General features: G+C 40.6%; 1 protein-coding gene across 1 annotated transcript in view; it reads right to left on the minus strand.

Annotated features, from left to right (window-relative positions):
- UNC5C (unc-5 netrin receptor C) overlaps positions 1-19345 on the minus strand; it is a 247671-nt gene that overhangs the window by 63125 nt on the left and 165201 nt on the right. Inside the window, exon 3 of the mRNA XM_059844141.1 lies at positions 11102-11245. Coding sequence (XP_059700124.1) covers positions 11102-11245 — 144 coding nt within the window. The remainder of the gene's footprint in view (positions 1-11101; positions 11246-19345) is intronic.

Below are 19345 nucleotides of genomic sequence, written 5' to 3' on the forward strand. Positions count from 1 at the left end.
TTGCTGCAGTTCTGCATGTTAAACAGGGAAATAAGCAGCTCTTTCAGGAGTTGGTAGGTTTCTTGGAAAGTTACCTTCTTCCTTGGGCCCAGGCTCCTCATCCATCCTGTGGGCTTGATAGGTATCCTGGGCACAGATAATGTCAGGATAATGCAGTTTGCTTCAAATTAGCAAACAGCTGGGGCTATATTGATAGCAGTACCCATAAGATCATATTATTGCTAGTTTCATAGATATCTTCAGAAGAAAAGGATTACCTCTACATCAGGTGCACCTTAGTGCATTTAGCAGGTACACACACATGCACAATGCAATTATTGTGCTCTAATATCATGGTTGAGGGAAAATGAGAAAGTTACAGTAATAGTAATAAAAGCACATAAGCACAGTATTAAATAGCATATTAATAATAACTTTCAGGTGTTCAGGCTGAAGACAGTAGAGGGAGATTAGATAATAATCTGAATATTTTTCTTGACATGTTGATTTACTGTCCCACCTACCTACCTGAAATATTTAACAGAGCTCTAGTTCTACATTGCCTCACGTGCACAAGAATCACCTCTCCCATAAAGTACTCAGCTTTAGAAAATTCCCCAAGTTTTACTGTATGCAAAAATAAATAGCATTAATCTAGAAATGTGAAATAACACTAAAAAAGTCCCCCTTTAGTATATTTGTCACCAACAGCTGGAATTGCTGGGTACGAACAGCCCCTTTTCCCTGGGAACACTTGCAGTGGTGCTGCTGCAGGTGAGATGAACTCTCTGGCACCCCTGGTCTCCTGGCTGCCCCACCCACAGGGCCTTGCTGTGGGAGGATGCCCTAATGGCACTGTTGGGTTCAAGCATTTCAACGATCCACAAACTAAAAATACACTAAGTAGAGCCTTTGACATAATAGGCAGTAATTTTCTCAAAGGAGCCATTAGATACTGTTGAGTAAATTATACTAATTTGGCAGCGGTGAAGGTACATCATTGTGTATTTACAAGACTAGGAGCTCTTATATCCTGTTGGCTCCCTCCCACGTGTTCACAGCTTTATCCCACCACCTCCCACAGGAGCCGTGTCACCTACAAATGGCTCCAGATGGCAACAGGGCAGGGCACTTATGGTTAGTTGACTTAACCAAGCATAAGGTTGGCTGGTTGTGACATACCCAAGAGGGGTTTTTAACTGATGATGAAGCAAAGAGCCTGGATAAACATCTTCCTCATCTGCTGTAACTATCGTGAAACACCCTGCTTGGACAGCACTGGGTTTTGAAATGACTACTTTTTCTCTATGGTCCTTGCTATGATTTCTATGGGTAAAAATGACATCCTTCCAATTCTCCAATCTTCAGCTTCCTTTGCCATTTAACAATTATAGTCATCACAGAAACCTCACACTGTCAGCTGGGAGTGGGTGAGCTTACTAATGTACTGAGGGACTTTGGATCTTTCCCAAGCAAAGTATTTTCAATAACACTTTTCAATTTCTCAAAGTGTCATATAAGTTACAATTTCTTGTGAGCAGGGACAGAAGGGATTCATTTTCTCAGAGAATGGTAAGAGACTAATAAAATACCTCCCAAAGAAGCTTTAACAATCTTCTAAAAATATAGCTGGAAAAGCAAATCAATAAAACATTTGATCCATTCTGGATCAGGACCTCTCTGCCTGTGAAGAGGCAGTGTGCATTATGAAAGTCTCAGGTGGGCAGCAGCCCTGTTACTGAGATGCTGAGAGAGCACCTTCCCTACCCTTACCTTCCATCAGGGGGACAAGAGAGAAAGGCAGCTGCACTTTCTTTCCATTATTAGTTTGGTAATGTAGAATAATCCTATATTGCTGGTGTTAGCAATACCCTTCCTCCCCTTCTGCAGGTAATATTCCCCATAGTGGAGTGAGCCAGGGTGGACAGTGGTGCTGAAGGGCCCACCCTGTCTTTCACCAGCTCTCTGACTAGGGGATGTCACTGCCAGGCTCAGGTAACAGCCTGCACACCCACCAGGTGCTTCACCCCACCTCTACCTTCCCTTCAAGGCTGTGTTCATAGAAGAAACAAAAGGCAGCAATTAAAATTCTGGTCTGCCACCTTGAGCCACACTATTTTCCTTACTAAGGCAGAGTCCTAGAGAATTCAGAGGGGGCTCTTGTGGCATATATTGCAGCACGCTTACAGCATACCTATGGTGAGACATCCCTCCAAGACTCCTGAAATACTCTGCACAATCCTCTCTGATAAGGACAGAAGGCTGCATAAGAGCTGCATGGAAATAAGGAAATTTTCAGAGGCATAAAACTGAAATAAAGTAATGGGAAATCAGACTCTCAGTGTATTCCATGTTTTTAACTTCACTTCTGAATTGCTATGTTTTTTGGAGAAAGGGGCATTAGATCTAATTTTTGATGCACTGCTAAATTACTTCATTATATGATTAACACATTTTTATCTTTCAGAACACTCAGAAGTTGGATTTTTGCCTGCAAAAGGTAATAGATTATACAGGAAGTCATTTCTCTCTTCCTTTTCTACCTGTCAGCTTCTAAGAAAGAGCGAAGAACAACCCTATTATTTTTTTTAATCAAATATATTTTATCTCTTTGTTGTTCTGGGTTTTTTACTGTGATGTGTGGGTGGGTAAAACTATAAGGATATCTTTTATCATTTCTGAGAAATGTGATAAGAGGCAGACCAGGTGCTTCAACGTGGTGCTAATGCAAGGGTGACTAATGAATGAGCATGAAAAACGGACACTTGTCAGCCAGGCATTAGATGGAAACCAGACAAACAGAACAAGGCAGCATTACTGTCAGGGAAAGATGGATTTCTGCCCTTGGTAGACCTTTTAGACTCTCTTCTTCTAGTAACTCCAATATCAACTTTCCTCCTGTTTACTGAAAAGGATCAGAACAAACAATCTAAAATATGAGCAAGAATTAAGAGCACAAAAAGAAAAAAAGACAAAGTTGTTTTCTATACAACTGTCGTATTAAATATGGCTATTGGGAGAAATATGTTCAGTGTGTGTTTTCAGAGAAACAAGGGTTTAAGAATGTGAAAAGACCTCCAAAAAAAGTGTGTATTTCCATATAGAAGACAGCTTGCTTTATATAGGTAAGCATATACAGGCATCCACATAAAACCAAAGACATCAAAAGCAAAAAATACAATAAAAGCATTAGAGAAAAAGTGAATATGGCTTGGTAAAATTTTAGAGGTTATTAGAGGACCAATATGTGATATGTAACCAAGATTTCAAGCCTACCTTCTTCCCCTGAGACTGTTCTCCAGACACAAGGTTCAATTCTATTTTAATTTTACCTGGCCTAATAAGAACACCCAAACAGAAAAATAATTGTGGGAAAAGACTGGTAAAATGCCACTGATGTTCTATAAAGTGAAAGAGAATCCACATGCTTGTGAAAACTCTTCTCAGTGCATTTATTCCCAAATTTTGATGACTGATTTTTAGTTCCAGAAACATGACTTCCATCGTAAAACTGGTCTCTTCCTCTTCCATCACTTTCCACGACGTGGATAGAGTTGAGAGACACCTTTTTGCTTAAAAAAAAAAGCTAATAAATAATGAATTGACATCTAAATGTAAGAAACCCTGCCCTGTCAGGCAGAGTTTGCCCTTGCTTTAATGTTCACAGCTGAGTCTGTGACCTTTGCCAGGAGATCAATCACACTGGTGGGCAAGCAATGGAAAGGTTAGGTACAAAAACCTCTTCTTTTTCCATTTTGTTCTAGTGTGGTTCCAGCTCTGTTATTAATTAGATCAAACCAGATTTCCAGTGAGACAATCACAGGAGTGTCATCAGTCTGTAACCCAGGGGATCCCTCTGCAACCTCTATCACTGGCTTTTCTAAGGGCGGTGTCTTGCCCTGCAGAGTTCCCTGCTGTACCAGCTGCACACTGGGCATTGATCAAAGCCTCCTAGCCTCCTGCCCTCCTCCAGAGCACTGCTGCTCATGGAATGGGATTGCAGCTGGACAGGGCTGGGCTCTCAGCTGGCCCATGCTTCAGCAGCTGGAGCTACAGACTGAGGAAATAAGTCAACACCTCAAAACTCTCTCTCAATCCTCAGTACACAACTCTGTGCCACTCCTTCCTTTTCCGGAGGGGTTGTTTCACTTCTGGCCAGTCCTAAAGACAAATGTTGCAGCACCATGAGGCTGACACAGCCACCTTTTCAGTCTGGAGAGGAACATCACAGATGGTGGAACTTCCACCTTTCCGAAGATGCCTGGCAGCTCATGGCTTGGGCTGAGCTTGTCTAGAGCCCTCTGGTGGCCCACATAGCCAGGAAGCAGAATGAGTTTCCAGGGCAAAACAGCTGAGGGGGACTGCAGCAGATTCTTGAAAGTGCACACCTTGTTTTGGGGATGCAGGCTGCTCTATCCACTGACCTGGGCTACAGAATGAGCCTTTTGCCTGCCAAGCTACCATCTGCAAGACACTCTGCACGAACCCAGGACCTTCTCTCCTCTTTTATTTCCTTTGTATTTTCAGCCTGAACAAATGGGAGGGGCAGACTGGCCAGCCCTCATTCTGTCAATGGCATCTTCAGCCACCTGGGGATAACACTATGCCCCAATGACTCTAGAGACTCACTGCTTACAGATCTGCAAGAAAACCATTTCTTTCCCTTCCACCCTTTAGCTCCAAGCTAATTCAGCCAGGTGCTTTTAAGACTAAACTGTCTTTTGCAACCCAGCTTCCTTGTGGGCTGTGCTTATAATGAAGAATGACCCACTCCACACATTTTGTATTGAAACAACTGCAAAAAATACAAGTAAACAAACATTGTCAAGAATCCACTAAGCAGATGGGTTCCCAGGTGTATGTTGATCACACTGTTCTCCTCTTCTATTTTTACTTGATAGCTCCATATTTTGTTGTAAGCTTAACCTGAAAACCAACTTATAAACTTCATTCTATTCATTATTTTATTTGGTGATTGAAGATGGACTCCTAAGTTCTTGTTTTTCAAAGAAATCTAAATGTAATATTCAAATGACCTAACCTAACCTAAACAGGTGACTTTTTACACAACAGATGTGCTAAAGGTACTAAAAACAGGCATTAGAAACATCATGTGTACATTACAATTCACATGTAGAATTGAATTTGCAAGACACTGAAAAACTCAAACTGAAAACTCTTTATGTAACTGGTGTTTTGTTGTTGCTCTTCTGATGCACTAACATCAGAAGTGTCACCACACAGCTGTCTGGTGACTACTAAAATACAAAAAGCAAGCAAAAATTTATTAACTTCCTGGCTGGATCTATCAACACTAAGGCCCCAGTCAGAATGTACTGAAAGATGCTAATTTATTAGTCATGACATTGTAGGTAGGATATTCTCAAAGCTCCTACAGAGGGATTAAATAATGTTAATTCAGTGAAGGAGTTTCCTTTGTTTTTTAAGCAATGCAAACATCAGGTCCACCCTAATTTATGAAGTCTTGGCTCTTCCATACAGTGCAATGTAATTTCTATTTACTGTTGCAACTGCATTCTTAAATTAGGGAGTGGTCAGACCTGTTAACTTGGGAAGTGGTACAGAAGAGAGCTTTCCAGGAGAGAGCTTTCCAGGAGCACAGGCAGAGAGGTAGGTAGGACTGAATATGCTAAATGCACAATTAACCTCTCTGCTGCCCTTTCTGTAATCTGCTGCTCTTCAGTAATCTCAGTTTAAGACCACATGCCTCAGTCATCCCTTTATTAACTCCAAGCAGTGGATATTGATTAGTGGCAACTTAAATGGCACACAAGGAAGGAAGGAATTAAGGTCCTATCTCTGCTAACTCTCACACACACTTGCCAAAGTACACAAAGCACATTTTAATGTTCTTTTTTAACACTGGATATACTGGATGTACCTTCCTATTAACATTTTCAGTTTTTGACCTTCCTAGCTCCCTTCTGCTTATCTCAACATCCACCCAACTTTGTTCCTATTGCAAAGGGCTCTAATGCTTTAGTGGCTGCAGAATGTGTCCTCACAGCTCTGCTTGGATCAGGTATGAGAAGAGAGGGAAGAAAGGCACTGCAGCCATGTGCCACGGAGCATGGGCCCCAGCACAAGATGAGATAAACAAGTATGAGTAAAAAATATGTGATTGCTTTTCATATATGCTCCTTTGCATAACTGCAAACCCCTTGTAAGTGGAGATAAACCATCAGATGAACCAATCTAATTTTCTGTACTGCATTTATCTTATCAGTATACAGTATCTGACATGCATATATTAGCTGCATGCCTTTGAAAAAAAATGTCTGGGAGAAGAAAGGCTTTCAGATAAGTACGTGGGAAACTAGTACAGAATTAAAAAAAAGATTAACAAGCACAGTTCCTTACTACATCAGGGCTTTTAAAAATCTTTTTTCTTGGGTTTTTTTTTAATTCTCATTTTAAGATAGTGAATAAAGGAAAAGAATAAACTATTCACATCCATTACACCAGAAAAGATCAGGTAATAGAAGTTACAGAAAAAGCTTCTATTTTCTCATTGATGTTCAACAAATCCAAAACCTGGGAGCAGATTAAGGGCTTAAATTTTTACTATATTTTCTCAAGGAGAGCATGGGTTAACATCATGAAGTCAGTGAAGCCACAGCAACACCAAAGTGGTACAAATGAAAAGTGAGTTTGCTCTATGCACAGGGGCTCAAAGCAATTTTTCTTAGCCAACCCTTTATTATCTGATCTAAAAATTAGGTCAAATCCTGCAGCTATTGTTTAGTCTTTATCAGATATATGTTCCAGTGGGTTTAATTCTACTTTTGGTTACACAGGCTCAGATTTCATTCATTGTTTTAACAGGAATTTTGCCTCGTTCAGTTTTATCTGCTCAGTGCCATCAGCTCTGTTACAGAAAATTCACATTAAAACTTTATATTCAGCTGCACTTTTCACAGTTGAAGGTAAAGCTGCCTGAAATCCCTCCCTTCTCCCTCCCTCCACAACAGGAAAATTTTTTAATTGAGCAGGAAAACTGTATCAAAACATATTAGTGACTTCTAACGCTCCTTACAGGATTTGCCTAGAATAAATCAGAAATGTGTGAATAAACAGGAAATGTGTTTTAGCACTTTCCTAGGCAAATATCTCAGAAAATTTATTGTATCTTTCCACCAAGATATGTACATTAGGTGTCACTACTTCGTTGGCTTCTGATATATCTAAAATGGCAAAATGAAAATTAATCCCAACAAATCTGCTGGTTTAAGAGGATGAAATGCTCAGCTCTGGTCTCATGGGGAGACCAATGCCCCAAGACAAAGAATTCCATGAAACAGGAAAGACATGCCTTTGCAGAAACAGCCTTCACAGAAGGGAGCAATTTCCCAGCACAGGCATGATCCAGGAGTGCAACAGTGATTTGCTGTTAAATGCCCTGAACATTTAAGGAAGCTGGAATGTTGTCTTTAAAGTCAGGCTCTTTTCCTGTCTGTATTGCCAGCATGGGCAACCTCTGAACACCAGCAGCATCTTTAGTCCGTATTTATAGATCATTCCTTTCCTGAATAACTGAAGCTCTTGGTCATAGCAATGTTGCAATTGATTTTCACAGAGAACTTTCATTGACCAGGCTGTTATGTACTTTCTGACACATGCCTGACCCTGTATTAAACAAACACAAGCTGCTTTTCCAGGATGCACATTTTTCACACTTTCAAATTACTTTTCAGTTAATTCTATTACACGCTCAGTGAACAGTGATGCTGGGTGCTATTTTTCTGTTTGTTTGTTTTAATGGAGTACAGCTCCAGCCCTTGAGAGGACACAATAATTCCAGAATCAGACATAAGGGCATAAGGGAGAAAAAACAGAAAGTGGATAAGGAGAAAAGGAGAAGTAAATGAACAGGGAGAGGAAGATTTGGGGAGGGGGGGTGGCTAGAGAGAGTGAAAGAGCAGAGAAGCTTTTCCTAATGTGCTAGATATGGCTAGTTATGCTACAATTGCACCTGCCAAGATAAAATCACCAGGTTCAGGTATTAAGATAAATAATTCCATTTAAGCAGTTTACATGCTCCATTGGCCCCTCACCCTTCCCAAAGGTGTCAGTGCTCACTCTTGTGCCAATTAAAAGGGAAGACTGCACTGGTGACAAATAAGCAGCTATAGCTACAGAGTGATGTGGAGAGATGGACTCTTCTGTCCCTCTTAAGATTTGGACACCCTTGATTTCCTGGATTAATAAATACTGCATAGAACCTACATTGTATCCCAGCCTCATGGCACACTGTGTAACCATCAGAATACTTAACCAGCTGTGTTGAAAGTCTGTTATGACACAATTTTTTTTTTTTTTTATTGCCAGTGCAGATTCAGTCCAAAGAATACAAAGTTGTGAATACAGATGAGTGTTGGTGTAAAACACCATGTTTGTGTGGCATCAAAACTAGTATTTAGTCAAAACAGTGGTCTTGCAGACCAAATGACATCAGAAAGTAAGGCATATTCCCCACATCATCCTTCCGAGTTCCCAAAAAGTAGCTTGGAGTTACCTGACAAATTTACAGAAAGCTGTGCATGGAGAATTTTCGGAGAATGTGCTTTTGTTGCCGGTTTAAAATCCACAGATTGAAGGGCTCATACTTCAACCCTTAATCCCAGGGACTCTAAGTGACTTGCCTGTGTCACAGCTGTCCAAGAACCCCAAAATCAGGGACAAGAGGTTAAAAAAACTTCAGTAAAATACAAAGCCACATTTGAGTTACAGGCGTCTAAAATTCCCTGGTGTTTATTTAATTAGACTTTTCTGGGAGGAAAAAAAAAAGCCACTGAGACTGGAAAAATCACTGAACTGATTGTTCCCCTCTTTCTAAAATATAGTCAGTAAAACAAGCAAACTCTGTATTATGAGCACCTTCAATAGAAATGTGGACACCTGGGAAGAAATGTCAGTTGATATAAAATAACTTGCATTGACACATAATGATTATGTGTTATATAGGAATTAGGTGCACAGGTATGCCAGGACACAAAAGTTATTTAAATAGAAAGCAAAATACACTTAAGTATATATAAAATACTTCCAAACCGTGTTAATTTCACGGTCATCTGTCAGGGGCTACCTGGCAGGACATGAGAATCTACTGAATGAGTTAACTGCAGAGTCATAATCTAAAAAACCTGTTCAAACATTGCTAAGCCTCTCTGCTCAGTAGAAAAAAAAGAATTGAAACCACTCTCTTTTGTTTCATTACAAAAAAGGAAAATCCTCAAAGTTTTGAAAAGCTTCCTGCCACGGGAAAGCAATATGCACACATGTAATGGCATTTCTGCTTTTGCAGGAAGACTGTCTTGTACAATAACCTTAATTCCCCTTCGCCCTGGGGAAATTCTTCTCTGAGGGCAGGCCTACACTTAAAAGTACAGGTCCCTATTTCCTATTTTACTTGGACTAAAAGCATTCAAAAATAGGTATTTAAATAGCACCTCTGAGATTTGTATCTGGATGTTTATACAGAAGGTACCTCCTCTTTGAAGATTTAACCACGTAGTAGTTTCTCAAGAACAGAGGGAGAATCAAGCCCTTAATGGAGAGTTATAATGACATAGTCCTTCCTCTAATATGTCTCTGAAAAGGTTTATTTGACTGGAGGAATTCTCTTATCCTATTATAAATTTTTAGGCACAGTGCAGGGAATGTAAGTATGCTGCAAATCCAGCTTCCAATGACCTTTTCTCACAAAATGTGTTTTTGCTGAGTGAAAGCAGTGGAAGAAAGGCAATTCTAGATGATATATTTTGTTCCTATTATACAGAACAGTATTTCATCATGTGAAAGAGAAATGGGAGTCCCCAGTGTGACTACTCTATTACAAAGAAAAGCACCTCTTTGAAAATTAATGAACATTAAATATTTGTACAGTCAAATGAAGATCTGTTTTCAGGGAACTGGTTGCCCTGTGTTCTTGGGGCCTAAGCTGGGAATGGTTCCAAATAAATACTGAGGCTAGTAGCCATGAATAACAATGATGAAATACTAGGGTTCAGATGGCCACTTTCAAACTCATATTACCAATCTGATCACATGATATGCTAAACACACAATTTTTCTTTTCTAAGAAACAACAGCTCTATTATCTGGCTGCAGTGATAGATATTTTCAGCTTTACAGAAAAGAGCCTGGGTGTTCTGGTGGGCACCAAGCTGACATTAAGTGAGAAATGCAGCAAATGTTAGCAAATACAGCTAATGATGTCCTGGGCTGTGTTAGAGAAAAAGTATTGACAACACGTGAGGGAGTTGATCCTGTCCTTTAACTCGGCCCTTGTGAGGTCACATCTGGAGTGCTGGGACCAGTTCTGAGCTCCCCAGTACAAGAGAACATACTGGAGGCAGTCCAGCAAAGGGCTACAAAGATGACAGCAGCAGCTCTCCTACAAGAAAAAGCCAAGAGAGCTGGGACTGTTCATCCTGGAGAGGAGAAGACTCAGGGGGATCCCATCCACCAGATGGGAGAGTGCAACAAATACACAGCCAGGCTGTGGATCCCAGTGATGGGACCAGAGGCAATGGAAAGAAGATGAAACACAGAAAGTTCACTCTGATCATCAGGCAACACTTTCTCATTGTAAGGGTGACAGAGCAGTGGCACAGGTTGTCTAGAGAGGTGGTGGGGTCTCCTTTGTTGGAGCTATTCAAAAGGCATTTGGAGATGGTCATGGATAATTGGCTCTGTGTGTCCCTGGTTTGAGCCAATGGTTGGATCAGATGACCTCCAAAGGTGCCTCCCAGACTCAGCCATTCTGTGGTTCTGTGAAAAGAGCAGCTATCACCTCTTTCCATAGCTTGCTTTGTTAAGTTCCTACTCATTAGCTTCAGGCACTCTTACAGAGGACATAAAACTGCTGTACTCAATAAATACTAATTTTGATGCCACACAAAGGAGAACGAGGTTTAGCCCTTAAGGAGAGAATAAACTGAAACTCTGGTGAATATTTCTGAAGGCCTCAGTTTCAGTATGCATCAATAACTGCACAAAACACGGAGTGGTTGGAAACGAAACATCTCCCTGAAACGGCAGAGACTGCACTTCTCCTCAGCTAAGCACCCCCACCCCAGCTGCCCAGCCGAGCACTCACAGGCAATGCGGACGTAGGCTTTGCGGCTCTTGGTGGTGCCTGCGGAGCTCCAGGCAACGCACTGGCACCAGTAATCCTCCGGCCCGAAGAGCTCCTCCACCTGCTGCCGGGAAATCTCGATGCTCACCTCCCGCACAATCAGACCTGTCAGGGGGCAAGGAACACTGGTCAGTGCTGGCCTTACTGATGGACAGAAAACGAGTGTAGTTGCAGAAATCTGCCTGCAAAGTTGCTGGGAGACCTTACAGCTCTCTACAAATACTCAGCAACACAGACTGTCATAAGGATGCGAAAGGAAAGAAACTCCCACTTTATCTGCATAATGAGAGATGTGGGTGAGTGAAAAACTAATTGCTGAGATTTTGACTTTCATCACATAAAGCATGTATTTTAGACAAATTGGAGGAACAGCACCTCAGCTAATATAAATTGTACCACATCTCTAGGACAATTTACATCAAGGGACATTCCAGACCAGTTTTATTTTGATATATCATAAAACCACATAATCATTCAATTTATATGACTTCCTTAGCCCTTTTGTACTTCATCTCCTTTTGCTAGACAGACACAGCACAGAGAGAAGTCCTGCTCACTGTGACACTGAACTGCCAGGAAAATGGATTTTAGGATGGCAGAAAATGTCCTGATACTTCATAATGATGACCACATGTGCTGCAGTATGCTTATTGCAAGCTTATTGCCTTATACTTAAGGCAAGTAGTGCCTTATTAGGGCACTACTACTGTCATATATGCTGCAGATATTGGGATATTTTTAAAGGGATTTTATAACACAGTGAAACACAATTCAGTGCCTGGCAGTCTCTCTGGCCCTGCCCTCCATAACCCATCCCAGCACAACCCTCCCCCAAACCCACAGTTGCACCCACGAGGACAGTGACCCACTTGCCATCCTTCCAAGCAGACCGAGATTTGCCCACATTTCCCACACAGTGCTCTCTCTGGGGAAGCCTTTTTGCTTCTTCTAAGTGCCAGGAAATTTTGTGGTGTCTCAGACACCACTGTGAACATCGCTGGCAAAATGTGTGGATCCTCTAATGACAACCACTGTGCTTCACACTGACACAACCCCTTCCTCTGCTTCAAAATGCACTCCCTGGTCTAAAGGCTCTTAATTACTGGGTGGGAGTGGGAGAAAGTGTTTACACCTATTCTCAGCATATTTGCTCTTTGCTGATGATGCCAAAGTATTGACAAATTTCTAATGCATATTTGTCTGTAGAGAACACCACTGCCATTTCAAAGATGCACTCTTGCAAACAGCCTTAAATATATAAATTCACATACAAATCTTTTGTGTAGTGAGATTGATTTTCTTTTTCTTTCTGGCATTGCCAGGAAACTGAACTGAATTATCCTTGGATCAGAGCATGCACAGTTTGTCCCCATCACCAAACACCAAAGGGCAGGTCCTTCTGCTGAGCACAGACTTGAGCCTGTGGAGGCCAGCTACCCTCAGCCTCCTGCCACAGGGCTTACAAGGGGATATTCATAAGGTGAATGTTCCCAGTTGTACAACATGGTGTGTTCCTCCAGCACTGGAAAGCAGGCCAGCCCTTTGATTTGCCTGCAGCCTCACAGAGGCTCCATTCAGGGAGCCAGTGATTAATTACTGTTTGCACACAGTTGTGCACTGTCACTGCGGCTGCATGCTGCCTGCGTCCCAAACTTGGGCAACAACCTAGCAGCAGAAAGGAATTAAGGCATGTAACACCACAGATTTCTCTGGTGGGAATGCTTTCTAATGAGATGCATTTTCCTCCTAGAGACTATCACAGCCCAGCTCCCTTTTTATTTCATTATCCTTGACATCTTTAGCCATTGAATAATCAGCTTCTTTAGGGGAAACACTTAATAGTTCTTCTCTTTGAAATGAAATACTCAAAATAAGGTAACAACACTCCAAAGAATGGAAATCAAAGAGTGCATGGGAATTTGATATGCAGTTAATACTGTGTTATAAACTTATTTTGCTTTGATGAGCTAATTTGGCTCCAAGAGGGGTCTGAGGGATAGCTTTTGTCCTGGTGAGAAGAGCATGAAGAGGGTAGGGAGGAGCATGTACCTTACATAGATAAAAATTGTTATATTTTCCCAGTGCAACTGCTGCTAGCCTGAAGATTCAGCTCATTCCCCCAGTTTTTACTGTACTAGCCCAGAGAGCTTTTGAAGGTCACAATATAATGTTTTTTATAATAAGGCTGATTATGACAGAGCTTGATGGAGCAGTGAACTTTGTTACCCAAGGGCCAAAACAAGCATGCTCGTAAGGACCATGCTGGTTAATAATGATTATGAAATAACTTTAAGATTCAGGACACAAATGCTGTTTTCTGATTGTCTGTGGAAGCTACAAAACTACACTACAAATAGCTGCTCCTTAGGAATGCACTGGCAGAACTTTTTATCTTGGACCTCCTGAGATGCTTTCTAATTCAAAATAACAAGCTACTCCTCATAATGTCTTTTGGGATTGCTGTGAGTAATAATTTGGTCTTTGAGTTGTATCAACAGCTGTGCCATGACCAAAGAGATGCACACTTCTTTCCACAGCAAATAAATTATATCTCTTTCTGCTTATAAGCAAAAACTATCATTGTGTCTTGATTTCTAAGGTAAACTATGCTTCCTAGAATTCAAATGTACAAAACCAGTTGGTGGTGCCACAAGATCATCTGGGATATAAGGATCCACGGCCAGAACTCAGAGATTTGATTCCACCACTGCTTCCCAGCACAACCCACTGGTGCCTTATTGCACAAACAGCAACACTGATTTAGGAGAAAACCCTTACCAGCTGAAACACACCCACCCTCAGATCCTGGGGCAAGCACACGGAGACATGTTTCACTTGTTGTACCAGCTCACAATCTTATTCCTTCTGCTAGCACCTTCCAACATCACCCCAAACAGAAAATGCCTTTCTAGGCCATATTGCAAACACTGCAATTTGCTGAGACATCTCAGATAGCAACTGCCTTGTTACCAGCTGTACATCAGAATTCACAGAGGAGCTGGCACACTCTGTCTGCTTTCATTCAGGAGTGTATTGCTTATCCATCTCCCATGGGCACCGAGTGCAGGAAAACCCTTGCATGATGACTTCAAACAGAGATCTTCATCTTATCTCTGTTGGACCTGCTTCTGCTTCTACACTAAAGAACATTAGCTAGAGAAATGGAAAAGAAAAAAAAAGGAAAAAAGAGAAAAAAAGCTGAAAAACCCATGTCTCAACATTACCAGAAAATGTAGCCTGCTGCACCTCTTATTCAGGCAACTGTTTATCAAATTGCTCGATTATAAGCAAGTGCACAATCTCTGGGAGTAAAATTAGAAGTTGCTTTATAAAACGAGTCCCTGTGTTTTGCCCAAATACACTTAGGACAAGACAGACTAAGAGATAAGCAATAAATTATGCATCATATACCTACCTGGTACTAGCCTTTGTCACTGTGCTAAGGAAAAAAATGTCATCTTCTCACAGAAGGGTAAATCCTCTACCTTATCTTCTTCTTTAGAAAAACATTGAATTTTTCAGTCTACTTCTTTATACAGCTAAGCTATATAGCAGGTGAAGATACACAGCATAAATGTGGGGGTTTTTGTGAACACTTGAGTAAGCTGCACATTTCCAGAATTACATAATAATCATTTAGATGGTGGAACAACCCACAAGAAGTCAGGATTTTCCTATTTCAAGCAATGCCATAACAAACAGAGTTGAAGGGAAATAACAGCAATGTGGGCAGCTAGAATGCTTGACAGGTTCCTTTTATAAATCCACAAAGAGCTGACCAAAGCTCTTTGATATCCCTGACATGCTCAGCATATAAAGCTGAGAGAAGAATAAGGAAGATGTTCAGAGTGGTGGTATTTGTCCTGCAAAGTCACCTGTGATGGAGCCATGCTTTCCTGGGAACACCTGCCTGCCTACCAAGTGCTGAATAAATTCTTTGCTTTGCTTGCACAGTTTCTGGTTTACCTATTAAATTGCCTTTATCTCAGCCCATGAGCTCCCTCACTTCTACCTGCTGGATTCTCAGTCTCATTCTACCATAGGAGTGAGTGGCTGTGTGTGGCTCAGTCACCAGCTGGACCAAAAGCATGACAACCAGTCTAAGATATTCTTTTGTCCTAGTAGTTCTCTGTCCAGTTCAGGATGGAGGATAGCAATGAAGAAGTCTTGTGACATTTGTCATAAATTTCATTGTCATTGCATTGATCTGCAATTATGTCCCAGTCCAGTGAATTAGGAAGTTGTCTGTAAGTCACAATTTTTGCCTACTTATTACCACAGTCTTTTCAATTATTCATTTCAATAAAATAAATGTATTTCTGGAACTTATACAACTTGGGCTCTGAAAAGAGGTAGGAAGGAACCAGAACTTTACTTATTTCTGTATTTGCAGGTTATGAGGGATTAATAGGCAGAGAAGGGCAGAGGGTGGAAGGAATCTTTCTCAGTCTGCCTACTGCTAATAAGCACAGGGAGAGGCACTAGCTCATGCTGTATATCAAAATCTAAGTTAATACCCCTCATGGAGCAAAAGGAAGTGTGAAGAGGGAATCATGCCTTATATGCATGGTCTTTTATTATAACTGTATCCTAGAAACACAATAAAGCAAAGACACACTTCATACACATGGTCCCCAAGTGCTTAACTAGTTGTGAGGTAGATTATCTGGTCGTCAGAGGCACAAATGTTATCTTTTTTAATGTTTGCAAATGCAATGCAATTATAGATATTATGGAAGATTATTGGTAACTGCAGTTATAACTCATGGCTTCCATATTGCATCCACTAAAATAATTGGCAAATTTCCCAATGATTTTAAAAGAAACAGATTTGCTGATCAGAAGCATTTCTTTCTAGGGAAGCAAAAATATCTCAAGGATCTATGACCATATAAGACTGCACAAGACAATAAATGATCACCGTAAATATCAGAAAACAGAAAATTATTATCAATTAATTAAATGTAATTATTCAGCCTGGAGTCATTCTAGGTCACAGAGTTAATATCTACACCTCACTGGGCATCATTCTGCCAAGAAACTGTTTTGTTTAATTTGGCTGTCTTAACTGTTCAGCATTTGATATTAATACCTAAGACCTGTGAAAATCCTCCTCAGGACTTTGATAGAGCAATTTTGGTGAAAGTGCTACATTGGTATGTGTCTGAACCCTCTGGCAGAACAGTAAACAGGAACTATTTAGTCACAAGGCTAAACTGCACTTACAGAAACTCTAAGAAACTGCATGGATACTCTGTTTATTTTCTCTGTAAGTAGTTCAAACAGTTTTTGTGCTTTTGTGCTTTCATCTGCCCAAAAGGTATTTCATTAATTAGTTATCACATACGCCAAAGAACACATTTCTCGAGGAGATGGAACTTTATGACCTACTGGTCTGGAAAAAGACATTGCAGTAATACCTGCATATGGATGGCAGGTATATCACAGCCACTGCCAATAAGTATGGAAATACAGCCCATTTTCACAAAGGTAACTTGCAGCCCTTTATACATTCAATTTTGGAAAGTCGGTTCTCAGACCATCCTCACAAACCTAGTATTTTGTGCTGTAGGTTCTCTCCCTGCTTAGATAAGCCCAAGTTCCCCCAAGTGGGTGAGACCCCAAATGCCCCTTCCCACTGCTAGGAGAGGACACAGGGGGCAGAGACAGTGTTTCTGATTGATGTAAATAGGCTTTGTGGAGCCAGCAGCAAAACAGCTCTGGGCTAGGGGCATTCCTCTGCACACCTGTGAAATACCCATGCTGGTATAGACTCAAATTATGTTCCTCATATTCCTCATCTGTCTTAAGAGTTCTAACAAAGCCTCACCAAAAAACCAATTAAAAGAATAGCATAGCTTTTGCCACGTGAAAGTGGCCAAGACCATAAGTCAAAGTGGTATGACTGTAAACAGATTTAATGAAAGGGAAATAGATTGGTTTCTTTTTATGCAGTCTTTTGTCCTTTTACCTTTAATGGCAAAATATAAGTGACCAAAGTCAAGAATTATGATCTTTTTACTTATGGATAACCTGGAATGACCCATCCAATTTATTTAATTGTTCATCACAGGCAGTATAAACAACCTGTGTCTGTTTGCTTTACTTGGTGAAGCAAATTTTTTACAAAGGTAAAAAAAAAAATCAGTGCTATGCAGGAATTTAAATTTATTTACCCTCTTGCAGAGATGGATCCCTCACAGTCAGAGAGTTATTCCACTAGAATATATCAGAGTACTTAAGCTATAGAATTTGATGTTTAAAAATGAATAAATAGGCTATGCACAAGAAGAACAGCTGAAATATTAAAGTTCTTGCTGAGAAAAATGTATTCTGTGCACCATAATGGACTCAGATGATTGCAGAATGGCACACTTTGCCTATAGCTTATTTTCTATATAGAGTACCTGTAATCTTAACAAAAGACAGATAGACAGATATCCAGAGATAGTTTAGAAGAGTAAACAGCTTTTACACCCAGTAATCCTTCACACTGTGACTGCCTACCCCTGGTTTTGTCTCAATACACTGCTTTTACGTAAATTGAGGCTGGCTGGCAATATGAAATAACTGTGTGAAGATCACAAACAATTTTCGACAAATATTAGCTTAAATATTTAAATTAAAGGCTTCCAGGTATTTTTGTTCTCTTCATAGCTTTCTCTTTAGGAAACAGATACATTCCGAACTCAAATTAACACAGATGAAGGCAACAGCATAATAAAGTCAAGATTGCTCTAAAACCCATGTCAGGTTTGCATTGGCTTGCATCCCCTACTTATGTTATCTAATTACCACCTAATGGTATTGAGTAAAGCTAAAATTCCAGGTCCCCTAATATTTTTTAACTGACTGACTTACACAAAAATTACAAAGGACAGTCTTCAGAGAGATTTTGCTTTGAATTGGAATCAAAGAACATGTATTCTGTTTGGTTTTTTTTTCTTTCAGTGAAAACAAGGTGGTTTTGTTCTGTTCCCATTAACAACTGAAGGACCAAGTTGTGTAAGATGCAGGGGAGATTTCAAAACAGAGTTCTTAGATGCTGGTGGAAAACAAGCCATGTGCCCTGGTCCCTGCCAGCATGGTGGGGGTGGCCAGTACAGTTCTGTGGGTTTGTCCCCTTGGGAAAGTAAAATAGGTCCTCTGCTATCTCCTCCCCTGGCCAATCTCAGCAGCTGATTGCTTTACATCACCCTTGAACTACTGCTGTGTAATACCTTGGAACAGCAATGGATTGCTTGTTCTCAGCGTACAAACCATTCAGAGATAAAAGAAAAACACCTCCCCCTTTGTTTCTTAATGAAGGCTATTTTCTGGTTGACAGCAGCTTTTGCAAATATGTACAAATTGCTTCAAAATTCATTGCTCTCTTCCACATACAACAATATGTGCCTACAGTTGCCATATTTTTTTTTCCTTTTTCCTGGAACAAAGCATTAAGTTCCAGTGTAGCAGGACTCCAAAGAAAACCTACCTGTAAATATACATATACATTTAACAATGGGCATCATAATTTCTGAACTCACAGAGGCTGAAGTCTAAAAGCAGAAACAATTGTGAATTGAAGCATCTTGACCCAAAAGTTATCCTGACACTAAGAAACCCCAGGTGGTAATCCCCAAACAATCCCTTGCCTGGCTGGTGCTGCTAACAGAGGGTGGAAAGAACACAGGTTGTCCACAGAGAAAAGCAGGAGTATGAGCTCTTAGCAGCTCCAGCTCTTGGGTCACAGCCCAATCTTCCCTTCTTTTGATTGAGGAACGTGCAGCTGAGAAAAGATGTGGGTTTAGTTTTTTTCAAGGGCCAAGAAAAAAACATGCCAATGGTTCATGTTTTACTTAAAGCAGCAGTTGAGACTTCACAAAGAAGATCTGTGCACTTTTCATTTCTGGTTCAGAGGATTTACATGCTCTTTTTAATGATCTGGGCCTTCAGCAGTGGGTAATGCTTCCCAGTCCCCAGCTTAGTGCTCATGCAAAATTGAAGCACTTTTGAGCAGTTTAGAGCCTACAGATGAATCTCAATGTGCAGGCAAAAAGAAATAATGGTTTAGCACTTCACAAGATGAAGCAGAGGAAATTATGAAAAAACAACAACAACAAAAAAAGAAATCTATTGAACTTCAAACATCTGGGAAACCAAATGAGAACATCTGAATTTTGAACAGCATGTTTACATTCCCTTGCATAGTGGGGGGGGGGG

Source organism: Haemorhous mexicanus, chromosome 4 (assembly GCF_027477595.1).
Source record: "Haemorhous mexicanus isolate bHaeMex1 chromosome 4, bHaeMex1.pri, whole genome shotgun sequence".
Classification (NCBI taxonomy): domain Eukaryota; kingdom Metazoa; phylum Chordata; class Aves; order Passeriformes; family Fringillidae; genus Haemorhous; species Haemorhous mexicanus.